At 35.7% G+C, this 14,959-nt stretch overlaps 1 protein-coding gene and 1 long non-coding RNA gene across 3 annotated transcripts; one reads left to right on the top strand and one right to left on the bottom strand.

The window, feature by feature from the left end:
* The first annotated feature begins 2,917 nt into the window (after positions 1–2,917).
* On the top strand, positions 2,918–3,672 carry LOC136221824 (uncharacterized). The gene is made up of 3 exons (XR_010685329.1): positions 2,918–3,098; positions 3,193–3,291; positions 3,368–3,672. It is a non-coding gene; the product is annotated as an uncharacterized lncRNA (long non-coding RNA).
* Positions 3,673–9,056: 5,384 nt separating this feature from the next.
* Positions 9,057–13,964, bottom strand: LOC136223448 (proline-rich receptor-like protein kinase PERK15). Of its 2 annotated transcripts, none has more exons than XM_066011450.1 (8): positions 13,425–13,953; positions 12,125–12,640; positions 11,613–11,699; positions 11,435–11,505; positions 10,920–10,996; positions 10,615–10,762; positions 9,968–10,126; positions 9,057–9,709 (listed from the first exon to the last, which is right to left on the bottom strand). In XM_066011450.1, exons 1-8 carry the CDS (start codon positions 13,825–13,827, stop codon positions 9,401–9,403), a joined length of 1,770 nt encoding a protein of 589 aa, XP_065867522.1. In that variant the 5' UTR covers positions 13,828–13,953; the 3' UTR covers positions 9,057–9,400. The 2 variants fall into 2 exon arrangements, with proteins under 2 accessions (XP_065867522.1, XP_065867523.1); XM_066011451.1 differs by having other exon boundaries at positions 9,570–9,709; positions 9,960–10,126; positions 13,425–13,964.
* Between the last annotated feature and the right edge of the window lie 995 nt (positions 13,965–14,959).

The following is a 14,959-nucleotide window of genomic DNA, read 5'->3' as shown; positions in this document are numbered from 1 at the left end:
GTTCTGATATGGCGTATCTGGGCGCATAGGAATTCTGTTGTTTAGGAGAGAAAAATTTCACAGGCGCAGACAATTGTTGAATCGGCAAGAAGTGCTGCTAAGGATTGGCGAAAGGCTCAAATTCTCCGGCAATCCTTTGTTTTTCCCGAGAGATGGGATGTGAAATGGCAATTTCCAGCGGTCGATGCTGGGCTGTTTGCCGATGATGGCTTCTGTTCGACTGGCTTTTTGATTCGTGACCATTGTGGGGTATTTGTTTATGCGGGTCAAACGATTACGGAGGGGATTTTTGATCCTGTGATGGCTGAAGCGATTGCAATTAAAGAGGCTCTTACATGGATTAAAAATTCTGGTCTTAGTAACATTGTGATTCGATCAGATTGTTTGGCAATTGTTCAAGCTATACAGAGGCCGTCCTTGTCTTTATCCTACCTTGCTGATATAGTTTCGGATTGTGACAATCTAATTAGAGATTTAGATAGTTGTTCAATCTCATTTGTTAAACGATCAGCGAACTATGCGGCTCATTGTATTGCCCGAGCGGCTAGTTCTAGGTCTGGTTGTCGAGAGTGGTTTGTTCCATCCTCCTTTCTCAATAATGTCCTACTTTTAGATTTAATTCAATAAAGATATTCTTTCATTCAAAAAAAAAAGTACAAGCTAAAGTCTAATATCCATAAAGGACATAACAAAACTACAAAGAGCAAAAAAAAAAAAATAACTACAACTAAAATAAAATACTTCTTTTGAATCAAAATCCGCATGAAAGCAGCTCGTCAATATTTAGATTCTTTCGGCCAATCGGGTCTAAATCCTTTCTACTGTTGCAACCTCGTGATCCATAGATTTACGAATAAGATAATGCGCTTCCGCTCTTGCTAAATCCGTAAAAAAAGTGTAGCTAAAAATGTTATAGCTGGAAAATGCAAATCAAAATTCGATGAAAAGTATGGATTCAACTGAAAAAAAAATACTAAAAAAAAAGTTGAGATAGAAACATAGATGGGAGGAGGAAGAACCTCATCCCAAATAAATTTAGTTACTTTTGTGATTGACCAGGCTTTTAAGGTATTGTTTGGAAGAAAGAAAGAAGAAAGGGAGAAAAGAGGGAGGTGGCTGTTAGTAAGATTTTGAGAAAGTTTGAGATATGTGACGGTGGGTTATGGGATCTATTCCTCTCAATTACTTGCTGATTATTTTCTTTTTATTTAGTTTTTTTATTCCTTTTCGTAGTCTTCTCCAAACCACCAAATCTAGCTTCGCAAGCTAGAGATAAGCTCACTCTCACATCTCCAAACCTCATTTCAGCTCCTTCAATAGAGAACCATATCTCTTTAGGGAAAGATCCAATATGTTCAATCTCTCTAGTTAACAACGTATGGACAATAGTACAGGAGAAGGGAACATTATCTAAATTCATAAGATGTCAAAAACATCTACTTTTGAAGGTCTTTTATCTGTGAGCCCATCAATTTATTTTGAAGCTCCAGCATGGTAGCAATATCATCTCTTACCGTTATTGTGTCTTTTGAACCCAAACTCCACGGATACAATTTTACATCACTATCCGCTTTTAGCTTTGCCACTTGACTCTGTAAAAAAAGAAAATAATTTGCATTTCACACAATATATTTACATTTCAAACAAAACAATAAAATGTATTTATACTTACAATTTGCATTTAAGTAAAAGCAGATTCTGCTTTGTAAAACAGAATAACTTCGCAATTCACCTTAAGACGTTTTTACCTATTTGTGAAGCAAAACTATTTGCCGTTTTATTCAATTGTGAAACAGATTTAAAAGTTGTGAATCGCAATCCAAGTGGAATGTTCGCAATTACGAAGCCCTTTGATAAAAATTTGTTTCGCATTTACCTATTTGCGAACCTTTTTGCTAAAGAAAAGGCTTCGCAATTCGTCAGAAGTCTTCGTATTTACCTACTTGTGAAGCCTTTTTGCTAAAAAAAATGGTTCATTCAATTCATTAGAAGACTTATCATTTACCTATTTACAAAGTTTTAGATTAGGGTTTAAAGTTTATTGTTTCGCAATTTGGTAATTGCAAAACAAACTCATAAAATGCAAAGCATCACAAATGAACCCAAAAAATTCAATTTCTAAACCAATAAATCTAACAAATACATCTTAAATGAGTTCGAAAATCATCATTATATCGTTAACACTAACCATAACAAAATATAACACGGTAAATCTATGTTCAATCACAACAAAATTAAAACCTAAAACCTAGCCAAAATACATTGTGCAAAAAACTCAAAGAGATTGAGGGAACTTATCTTTTGATTTGGTTTTCTCAATGTTTTGTGTTTTCTTTCCAGATTTCGTATTTTATCCGCAAATCGTCACTCAAAATCGCATGCGTAATCATAAAGAGAAAAGAAAAGACGATGGATTTGTGCGAATAAAGATGTTTTGGGTAAACCGGTATATAATTTTCTAGTTTGATATAATAGGTCTACATATGTAAATACACTGTCCCATTTGACTAGTTTTGTGGAGAAAAATAAGTAAAACAATGTCTAATCATTTTTCTATGTTCTGAAAATGGATAGTTTTTAATACTTTTATATAAAGTATATTAATGTAAACCAAAAAAAATATAAAGTCTATTAAAAGAGTTTAAATTTCGGCCTTATATGTCAACAGGTACTCCAACTTATCCAAAATAGCATATTGGCTCCCTGAACTTTAAGAAGGTCTCATTAGGTCCTTCAACTTGCTTAATCCGTAACCTTTAAACACAAAAAGTCCACCTGTCATATATTATCAGAACGCGTGTCTCACCATCAAAGACGAGCGCGTGAATTGTGAAAAAACAAGCAATCGTAATATTTTGTAATCCCCAATTTAAAAACCCAAACTCCATTTACAATTTGCGATGTTTCCATATGGATTCTTCCTTCCATTTTGCAATTTTTTTCCTTCTTTGTTCTTAATCTCCAATTTCTTTCCATTTTGGATTTAGTTTCTTCCAACAATAAATTGCTGCGATTTTTTCATGATGCGAGTTCTTCTTACCGATTTCGTCAGCTGTAATCCAATTCTTCATCTGCGATTTCTCCTTGCCGATTATCAGGTGCGATTTCTCTTTAGCCATTATCAGGTGCGATTTCTCCTTACCGATTATCATCTGCCATTTCTTCCATGACTGAAATTTTATTCTTGAGCAGAATATATCTAGTTGTTATTGTGGTGAAACTGCTTTTTTAAGAGTTTCTTAGAGCAGACCAAGCCCAGGAAGAAGATTCTTTATTTGCATTAAGCATTGGGTAAGTTGCATTTTATATAATCTCTGTTATATTTGATGCTTCCCAATTGCTCATTCTATTTGAACTGCAATTTCAGGGGAAGGAAAAAGATTGTGGTTCTATCATGTGGTTTGAACAAGAAAAAAAATAGAGATGGTGATGAACAAGAAAAAAAATAGAGATGGTGATGAATTGGATGGCAGTGTCAAAGTGTCAAATACTCAATACAGCTCATGGAATAAATTGATATCATGATTGGGTTTCTATGTGGGATGTTGCTTATGTGGGGTTGATAGGTTTGGAGTTATTTGATTTTAGTGTAATGTTTTGTGGGATATCTTGGTTGTAATGTAGGATTATGGTGATTCTGTAACTTGGAAAATTGTTTGGGGGCTTATTTAGCATATCTTTTAGTAAACATTTGGATTGTAAATCTCAATTATGATCAATGAAAATAGCCAATTGCTATAACCTCATGTTCTTGTTCTGTGAAAATATTGCATAATTTTATTAGACAAATTTTCAAATAATTGTTTCTTCCTTCGATTATGTCTCAAAATATAAAAGCCATAAAGCAGAGATAATCTCCACTAGTTGGTGGGAAGTGTAAGTAAATTGTCCAGAATAGGAATCTGGAAAAAATCTGACATGAAATTGCATAATAGGCATTGTTAAGCAGAAAAAAATGGCATCATTCTGCAGCAGAAACAAAAAAACTGCTGGTATAAATTTGGAGAATATGAATTGACAAACAGAAAAAAAAAACTAGCATAAATCGGCACTCATGTGACCCTGTTCAAAAAAGAAAACTGCAGAATAACATATAACAACAACAACAAGACCAATCTATAGAATAACATATAATAACAATAAAACCAATCTATAAAAGAATGCGTAAGCTTAAAATCAATTCCAAAATGACACATTGATCACAAGCCTAAAATCAATTCCAATTGTTTCTTAAGCCTATACATCTAAATCCAGTTCAAAATTGATCAAAATGATCATATAAACATTCATTACAAACATGTCCAAAAAACATTAGTGTACCACCACTGCATTACTATCCTAATTACTACCATACCACCTCACAACGGTAGGATTTGAGGTGGTTTGAGAACTGATTGGTTGACTTGAAGTTGTGTTTTGAGGTTGGCTTTCTCTTGTTGCACTCAAACTTACACCTCCACTTGTATGTTGACTTGTACTCAGGCTTACACCTCCGATTGTAGGCTGACTTGCACTTCTAGTTGTAGACTGACTAGTTCGAAATTGCATCTCCCTATTACCTCTTAGCTGTTGCATTTGGTTTGAAGTCATAGCTTCTTTTCCTTTCCATTTCAGTTTGGGAGGGTGGTATCCAATATCTCCTGTCACCTCTGCTGAACTTTTAACATTTCGTGCACCAGTTGAAATAACAATTCCACCGAGTGTACCAGACTACATATCGTATAAAAGAGATCCCAATATTCATTTCAACTCCATAGACTTCAATAAATGTCAAAAACATAAATGAAAACCAAATTACCTTCTGGACTGTAAAACCTGTTCTTTCTGATATTAAAACACCATAGCCACCCATGTTATTCTTGTTTTGATTTGCATTTTGTTTTGTCTGTGAATCGGTAGCTTTTCTTTTTCTTCCATTACTATTTTCACCCTACAAAATTCCAATTAAGATCGTAAATACGTTAAGCTATATTACATACCGAGATTTCAGATATGTTAGTCATACCGGATTTTGGCTTTGTGATGCTGCAGATTGTGAGGTAGCAGGAATTGCATTTGAACTAGAAACCTATAAAGTTTAAATTGTAAGAGTCAATAAACATTTCAACTAAATAAGCAAAAAATAAATACAAATTAATTGTCAATTACCTCTGTTCCTCCGGATTTTCTCAAACTACAACCTTTCTTGTTATGCCCCTCTTTTTTACAAAAAGAACAAGTCATTGGTGTCCCTCTACGAGAATATTTTCCAAACTTCTTGGGCTCATCCCTAGATTTCCTCCTATTTTTTTTAGGCCTGCCTGGCATTCGCTTAACCTCAGGTGGTTCAATAGGTGGATTTGTTGACATAGGCCACATTTTCATGTTCAGTACAGGCTGGATAAAGTTTGCATAAGCCTTGCTATAAGTTGCCTTATGATACCAATGAGCAATCAAGCTCACAGGCTCTAATCCTAGCTTGTGACATGCAGCAATTGCATGGGGACATGGAACTCCCTTAAGACCCCATGCTCTACAAGAGCAAATATTTTTCTTCATATCTACAACATGCCTGTAAGCTGCCTCTTGAACTTCAAACCCAGAATCTCCATTCCAATTTATTATACATTTCATTGCCGCTGATGTATTTTTCTGCAAAATTTCCATAGCCATTGGCGATATATCAGATATCCATTTATCCATAAATGCTCTCATTTGAGTTATCCTAATCATCATTTGCAACCTAATCTCTTCTAACATGCTAATTATGTTCTTGTGTCTTGCAGCCAATATCCACCCATTGAATGACTCTGACATATTATTATCAACCACGTCACAACTAGTTGACATTGACATATATGACCTACACCATCTTTCAATATTGTAACACCTAAGTTCTTGTACAATATTTGTACCTAACTTGCTTAAGGCATCCAAATTATCCTTCAACTCTGCTTCAAACGTGGACTTAGCAACTCTCCAGAAACATTGTCTACGCTCTACACCCCTCTATTTCTTCGCCCAATTTGCTAATACATGTCTTCCACACATCCTATGTTCTGCATTGGGTAGTTCTTCCTGGATTGCTGGAATTAAACCCTACATAAAAACATATTGTACAGATAATTAAACCCAACAAGAAGACTAATGTAAACATATAACCATTGGAGAAAGTAATATTAAAGTAAAATTAACATGTTGTCTGTGAACAAGATTAAATTAAAAAAATACCTTCTGCTTGTCTGTGACAACACATGAACCATCTCCATTGCCCAAGCCTAAGTCTTGTTGCAGTAAATTGATGAACCATTTCCAGGTCGCCTTGGTCTCTGCATCCACAACTGCCCAAGCGATTGGGTAGATTTGATGATTCCCATCCTTACCAACAGCCACCAACATTACCCCTTTACATATTCCTTTCAAAAACGTGCCATCTAAACCTACACATTTTCTACAGCCTTCTTTAAATCCCTTCTTCAGTGCAGCAAAACAAACATAAAATCCCCTAAATTGACATTTGGGAGGTACACCTTTCATATCTACATGCACAACACATGTAGAACCTGGGTTAGACCTCAATATCTCATCTCTGTAATCATAAAGTCTTTCAAACTCCTTTCTATAGTCACCCATCAACTCTTTCATGATATTAGTCTTGACTTTTCTGCAAATAGTTTTTCCTACATATATCTCAAGTTCTGTCTTCACATGTTCTTGTAGCTTCCATATTTTGACTCCAGGATTATCAACCACCTTTTGCTTCAAGTATGTTGTTAAGAACTTTGTATTGCAGTGTCTATTTCTATTAGTCCTATAACATGTGTGCACTGGGTAATATGTTTTGATTAGGAAATTTTGGGACCTTTTCTGCTTACTTGCAAACAAATGCCATGTACAAGTTTTCAAACATTTAGCCCTAACCCTTATCTGGTCATTTGGCCTTAATGTTAGTTGAACACCTTTCTTCACAGCATATTTCGTAATTGCTTCTCTATATTGCTCCACATTTTCAAATATCATCCCTAACTCCCATAATGTCTCCTCACAGCTAGGATCATAATGGATTCTTTTATTTCTCCTTCTGCTTGGTAATTCTATCTCACCGTCAACTCCTTCTTCATCATCCGAAGCAAAACTGTCAACATCAGAACTCCCTATATAATCTTCATCACCCCCCAATAAACCACCGTAGTTGTTTCCTTTCTTTAACCAGTCATCAAATCCAATATCGGGACCAGCTTCCCTCAATTCTATCTCCTTTTGGCCAACACCTCTATTCCTCCTAGATCTTTCCCTTCTATGCCTTGAGACTGTGTTTTTAATCTCCTCTCCCTCTTCATCTCGTTCGCTGGCTTCATCATCTTCAACTTCTGCATTATATAGTTCATCATCTGTAGTGTTAGATTCAGCTTCAGATCCAGAACTAGAGCCATCTTTATCATCTGATTGTACTGGTTCATTGTAATCATCTACACCGTTATAGTCAACATCAGTGCCTTCTTCATTCAGTTCTTCAACAACTATGTCTTCTATATTCAAGGCATCAATAACATTTAATTCCCCAGTAAGTGGTTGGCCTTCTTTATTTACATTTACAACATTAGAGCATGTAGTAGATGATGTCTTAATAACCATGTTTGCAACACTTGACAAGTCATCAGCCTTGTGGGACCCATCTGCCATGTTTTCCCTTCCATCCAAAGCAACCGAGTCCACAAATACATCAACAATATCCCCCTTTTTCAATCCCTTCATCATATCCCATAAAGAAGCATCATCCACAATCTCAGTGAAATCTGTTTTGCCCTCCTTTTGGTAGTAAAGAGGACCACATACTTGGTACTTAAACTTTTCTCTAATAATCCAAAGAAGATCTATTCGAGAAAGTTTGTCTGAATCATAATTATCTAAAACCTCATAACTGCCCCCAATGTAATTTATACACCCTCCATTTTCTTTTACATTCCCTCTGTGATGCCACCTAATACTGAATAATGATTCATCCATGCTTTCCACTAAAAAGCAAATAAAAACACATATGCTATGAGAATCTTGCAGAATAAAACAATGAAAATAACTTTAACATTATAATGAGATAAAGATAATACTTTAACATTATGTAAGAGATAAATACTATTTTCACTACCAAAAAGAGAGGTACAAAATGCAGACAAGCTATCATGACCCACATGTTTTCAATTTCCTAAAGAATAAAATTGCCCTTACTTTTGAACATTATAGCAAAAATACTCTTGCAAGTCGAATAAAATAGAGAAAATAGACTTACCAACTGTATGTCTTGTTGTTGATTTTCTACAAACACAGCAACCTTCTATTTCTTTCTCTTTATATCAGACGTTCAAAACCAGATGTTCAAAATCTAAGTTAATCTCTTTTTACTTAAATCAGGGTCACTTACTCACGTTTACTGATTCCCTCACCGTTTAAGAGTGATCGATTTCAGCGATTAGGGTTCAACTCCATGAATTGAGAGAATAGACAGAGAGATGATGTATGAATTTTCAGAAATTAGGTTTTTTACCATTGACGGATCGACTATCCCATAGAAAAACAATGTGTCATGCTATTTTTCCACGTCACTGCGCGTGAAATACAAACAGTAATGACCTGATGGAATAGAGAATTTTGTGTTTAAAGGTTACGGATTAAGCAAGTTGAAGGACCTAATGAGACCTTCTTAAAGTTCAGGGAGCCAATATGCTATTTTGGACAAGTTGGAGTACCTGTTGACATATAAGGCCTTAAATTCCCCAACGAACTTTACAAAATTCAATAAGAAAATCTTTCAGAACACATTTTCTCTTGTAGTCCAACTCAACTCTTAATTTATTCAACGTACAAGTTTGTAAAATGTAGCTCATTTTCATATTTGATAGTTGACAAATGCTTACATTTATCTTGAAAATTCTTGATACAAACTGTATTGCATTATATTGAACCAATAAAACCAAACTTTTATGTGCTTTATGTTAATAATATAGATAATGTAACAATCCAGTTCGAAGTGAATGATACCGGTATAAAAAGATGAATGTAGAAATGAATTGTATCTCAAGTAAAAAAAGAAGTAATGGGTATTTTAAAAAGATGTGTTTCCAATACACTTTGTGGAACTCTGATTCAATATATCTTCTCTCTATGCTACCCGATCAAACTACACCAAAATGATACAATAATACAGTTATATCATCTTACAAAAATTGGCCTAAATATAATACAAAATACAAAACTACACCATCTTATCTACTCAGTTCCCTAACAAACAAATTCTAGTAAATAACTTACAGATGAATTCCTGGAATCAATTTCTGACTTCTGCTTCTGCGTGTCACTTGCTCGACTTAAGCTCACTTGTAATTCAGTGGAACTCGAGGGAAAGAGAAAACGTTTCATAATTCACTCAACCATCATGAGAATATTTGGTTGCTGTTTCCTTTCTCTGTAATTCCATCTCTTGTGTGGTTTGTTGGCCTTCTGTGCTAGTAGAACCAGATGGGTGCATGCCACATTCACTTGTTGCTCCACTGTATTCACTGCTTCCATGCTCTTGGCTTTCTAGTGCTATCTTCCTGAATTTCTTTAAGTCTTCCCTGTATTGCATTGAACTATAGTCGATGCTTCCGTGAGAACTAAATACCGTGCTATGGCCAGGTGTGATTCCATCACTTAGATCATCTAGGGACATACTTCCTTCGAGTGCTCCAACTACCTGATTTGTGCAGAAAGAATAGAAGGGTCATGTGTCCGAATTAATTTAAGGTGAAATCTGCTTCAGTTTAAGTGAAACTTAGGACGACACTTATCAGTCATTCCTATTATAATAACAATGATCTAAAACAAGAACAGATGGATGTCAGATGCTTTGACTAACAAAGACTCTGAAGAGAAGTAATTAACTAATTATAGATGGAACTCAAACTTGAAAAGGCCAAGGTCATCCAATCAATGTTAGCACATACGAGATCACCTGGCTCATTCTTGGCCTCAACCTTGCCGAATGGCGTATACAAGCTGCAGCACAAGCAATCATTCGAATCAATTCACTGGAATCATAATCCTCCAACTTCGGATCAACAAAAGGATTATAGATGCCATCTTCCAAAGCTTGTTTGAGCAAAGGCCTTGCCTGAATATTAATCAAAACTACTGTTAACTCCCATAGGAAACAAGCCTTAATTTTTCAATATGGTTAGTTTTATGCCTTAGCATATTCTGGAGACATGATATTTTTAATTGTTTTATGATAAAAAATATACAAATTGAATGTAGACTAAAGCAATAATATGCTCAGATGATATTTCAACTTTCTTGTAAATACTCTACACTAACACCTTGCTGTCCAGCCTAGCTAATTGCTATTATAGATCATTTTTGTCATTTTCTATCTTCAACAGTAATTGCAATATGTATTTAAGCAACTAATAAATCATAAAAAAAAACAAATGAACTCGGCGTAGTGGTAACCATTTTAGTTAAGAATTATATTGTTGTCGACATTAAAATCATCAAATATCTAAAGCCCGGAGTTTTAATTTCAGTGGAAGCAATAGTATAATTAATATTTTTGAGTCACATTTTACTGTAATCGACTAGTGCTTTCAAAAGAGTACTTACCCACTCAACTATGCTATCATCAAGGAAGGACTGGGTTCTATCAACAGGTCGACGCCCAGTAATCAACTCCAGAAGCACAACGCCAAAGGAAAAGACATCTGATTTCTCTGTGAGCTTTCCACTAGAGGCATACTCTGGAGCCAAATAACTGCAATTGGAGAAGGGGCAAAATATAACCACTTCAAAAATTTCCCAACAATATGATAAGGAAAGAGAAGTCCCAATCTTGGAGCTTCTAGTTTCAGCAATCCCAAAAGCAAACAAAATTACTCAAGTTCAGAAAGTAACCAATAAAATTTTAATACCCAAAAGTTCCCATAACCCGAGTGGAGACATGAGTATCAGTATCCAAAGAATACTTTGCAAGTCCAAAATCAGCAAGCTGAAAAAAAAAAAAAATCGGGTTCACTGTATCATCATTAACTATTACCAAATTAATAAAGTTAGACTAAGTTATATTTAATATGGCATGTTGAAAGGAGTCGGTGCATTTTCTAAAACATTTTCAAGGACGTAGATTCGGCACTTCATTTGTGTTTTGACATCATGGCATTTATTTAATATTCAATGATGCAATTAAAGGATGAAATCATATCCTTGTACACTTCAAAGCAAGAAATGAGTAAGAATCTCACAAGATTTCAAGAAACATAGAGAACGGAATTTCTTGTTAGGAAGAAAGAGGTCAGTGATAAATGAAGTTCTTTTCAACAATATACTACAAGATTCAACTCCAAGTTCATTTGGTTGATATGAGAATAGTAAATATACTCCCATATATATTTGAAAGTTATCAAGCATGAGAGATCTTTTTTCATACCTTTGCTTCAAAGCTATCATCCAAAAGTATATTTGATGCCTTGATATCTCGGTGTATAACCTTGGGCTGACCTGTTGAAACATGTTCCAAGAGAAGTCAATTAATTCTCAGATACGAATTAATTAATCCCAACTGATTAAGGTTTAGTAACCAAATATATCAAGTTAGGTATACTTACACTCTTCATGCAGATAGGCTAATCCTTTTGCTGAGCCCATGGCAATTTTCATTCTGGTTGACCAGTTCATAGTTGGTCTCCCCTTTCCTGTGAGGCCATTCAAGTTTCACAAGAGAATGATACCATAGCAACAAATATAGTCACAATGTTAATATACTCGAAACAGAAGTTATAGAATCATGGGATTCTCAGTCTTCTATATTATGCGGCATATACCTTCCTGCAAGTATGACTTCTAGATCCCTAGACCTCTGCCTAAACCATTGGGCTCAAAAGGTAATTCAAGTATAGTAATGAATGATGTTGCTACATTTCCAATGTGGCTGGTCGATTTACATCTAACAGATTTCCCAACCACAAGAAAAATGGAGCAATTTCTTATCAATAGATTTCACCATTAACCAGTCATTTGATGAGAACCTGTCTTTGCGAAGGCTTTTCTCACCATGTAAACTAAATTCTATGATACTCAGGAGTCATAACGAGGAAGTTTTATCTCAACAAACACTCACCGTGTAAATGAAATTCCAAGGTTTGGTTTGAGATAAACTCATAGACAAGCATCCTCTGAGCTCCAGCAATGCAGTATCCAAAGAGTGAAACAAGATGTTGGTGATGGACCTGATTAATGATCTCAATCTCTGCCTGAAATTCACGTTCTCCCTGTCCACTCCCAGCTTTAAGTTGCTTAATTGCAACCAATCTTCCATCACAGAGGACTCCCTTATGGACATAACCAAATCCACCCTGACCTATGAGGTTAGTATCAGAGAAACCATTAGTTGCTGTTGCTAGTTCTTCATAAGTAAATGTACCCTGCGAAAATCCATGAATGCCAGGGGATGGTGATGCAAATGGCTTCTCAGAACCCAAACTGCTATATGAAGCAGGACCGGGAAGTGGGGACTGATAGAGCATCGGGGACATTCCAGGGGGAGGGGTGGGCTTTGGCAGTGATATCACATCGTTGTCTGTAGGTGGATGGTAGTTAGGTTGCCAAAGCTGTGGCTGGCTAGTGCTATAATCATCTGGAGAAAAATGTATATGAACAGAAACACAAAGAGAATTCATAATCAGAAATTGGATCAACCAGACAATAAACAAGTAGCAGCTTCAGAAAATCATAACTGTAATGTTGAATTCGAGTAACCACAGCTCGAGACTGAAGTATCAATGATACAGACAAGTGAATTTCAGAAGGGGAAAATAACATGCACAAATAGATGCAAAGGACAGAGATACCAAGAATTGAAGCAACTACCAACAGACTATTGTATATGGAATTATAAAGTATAATCACAAAAAAGGTGATATCAAGTCCCAAAACTTCAAGATCAAGATATTCTAAAAACCTCATTCTTCCAAAAATCTAAGATTTGGTTCCGCCGAATCTCTATCATCCAAAAGATGTAAATTTGCAGGTGAATATTCTATCTTTAGAGCCTGTGTATAAGCATTGATGAACCTAGAAGTTTCACATTAAATTAATTATAACACGGATAAGGATCATTACTTCAGCATTTCAGACCAAGCCTAGCACAAGAAATAAAATAAAGGGATTGAGCGTTTTATCGAAATCATTGGTCGTGCTGTGTTTACTCATTGAACACCAATCTAGGAAAAACAACCATCCGTGAGCTAAATCAAGCAGGAATGCAGAGAGTGGAAAAGTGAACAACCCTAGATGTACACAATCAGAAAGAAAACTATAAATTGCTATAGCACGATAAAAACTTTTCTTCGAAGGTAAGGATGCTTCTTCAATTTGTTGCAAATGCATATACAATAATGCAGCAAAGTCCGTAAGTAAACCTTTAGGTCCTGGCTGAGCTGGGCCTCCAAGGCTCTCTGCTTCTCTCCTCTTCCTCCTCCTGTATAAAATGAAAAAAATACCCCCGCCGATCAGCACCATTATTGCTCCCAATGCAATTCCTACTATAAGTCCCGCCAGAGCTCCCGGAGGAAGTTTATTCGGCGGCGACGAAGGTGGTGGCAGTGAACCTATAGACACCGTTCCATTCGAGGAGGCTAAAGGCGGAGAAGCAGTTGAGTTAGTCACTGGTGGCGTCAAAGCAGTTGAGTTGGGCTCCGGCAGCGGAGGCGGAGAAGTTGAGATAGTGACGAAGGGCACAGGCGGAGAAGCAGTTGAGATAGTTAGCGGTGGCGCGGGTGAAGTCGGAACAACGGGAGAGGGTAAGGGAACCAGTGACGACATCGCCGGAAGACCTTCCGGCGATACTGAATTCTCTTTTGCTTTATTGAAACAAACCAAATGGCATGCCGTTTTTCACATGGGTAGATGGAAGTAGAGGACCAAACGGAGATTACCTGAAGATGGACCCCACTTAAATGACAGTGAAGGGGTCTACGCCGTCGTTTTACCATGCCTAAAGTGTTGTTCTCTCCTCTTTGTTCCAAATTTGGAATTCGAAACTAATGGGATAGTTTAAATTGCTTACTTTCTTATTAGTCGATCTTAATAAATGGGAAACAGACACAAACTTTAAATTCAAATTTCAAGGACAATAAATTTATAAAATAAGGAATGGCCTTAAAGTTGACACATGCTAACTTTTCTCTAATCCTCAATTAAGTACTTTCCTTTATGGGCAAAAATTATTAGCAGGTCCTTATCTTTTATTTGTTAGTTCATTAGAGCATCTCCAACAGGCTCTTAGTTCACTCCCTAAAAATAATATAAAAAATTGACTCTTAGTGATTTAAGAGTTACTAATACATATCATCTCCAACAATACTTCTTATATTCACTCTCTATTTATTATTTTATTATTAAAGTTATTAACTATTGTTATATTAACCAATAGTGAAAGGAGAGAGACAAATCAATAATTAATTATTGTTCTATCTACCAACAGTGAAAGGAGGGAGACTCCTTAATAATAAATTATTAATAAAAAATGAGTTAAGAGTCACTAAGAGGTGGATAGAGACTTTCTATTAATAGAGAGGATGTGGAGGCTCTTAGTTATTTGATGAGCCACTAAGAGACTGTTGGAGTTGATTTTTAACCCTCCCTCCTCAAATTTTAACTTAAGAGCCAATTTAAGAGGCTGTTGGAGATGCTCTTATGTCTTTAATGTTTTACTCGGACATATTAAATTTCTAATTTTTTTGTTACATTAAATCTTGCTAAATTAATTATTTGTAAATATATTTTTTTATCTTAATGGAGGGGACGAAACCCCGGAGCACAACAAAGAACAAGTTAAGTGATACTAGTCATTTTAGGAAGACAAATACCACAAATATCAGAAAATAAGATATACATGATGCCTGCAGGGAGCACCTCACACTCGTGAAAACCCAGGGGTAAAATTCTTGTGTAA

Source organism: Euphorbia lathyris, chromosome 3 (assembly GCF_963576675.1).
Source record: "Euphorbia lathyris chromosome 3, ddEupLath1.1, whole genome shotgun sequence".
In the NCBI taxonomy this organism is placed as follows: Eukaryota; Viridiplantae; Streptophyta; class Magnoliopsida; order Malpighiales; family Euphorbiaceae; genus Euphorbia; species Euphorbia lathyris.
Note: the sequence above shows the minus strand (reverse complement) of the source record. Positions and strands in the feature narration are given on the sequence as shown.

What these genes read in the sequence shown, in the direction of transcription:
- LOC136223448 (XM_066011450.1), bottom strand. Translation starts at nt 13,827, where the DNA reads ATGTCGTCACTGGTTCCCTTACCCTCTCCCGTTGTTCCGACTTCACCC. An exon ending in CTTGGAATTTCATTTACACG is followed by an intron (nt 11,700 to 12,124) that starts GTGAGTGTTTGT and finishes ATGGCCTCACAG; the next exon opens with GAAAGGGGAGACCAACTATG. An exon ending in ATGATAGCTTTGAAGCAAAG is followed by an intron (nt 10,997 to 11,434) that starts GTATGAAAAAAG and finishes TTTTTTTTTCAG; the next exon opens with CTTGCTGATTTTGGACTTGC.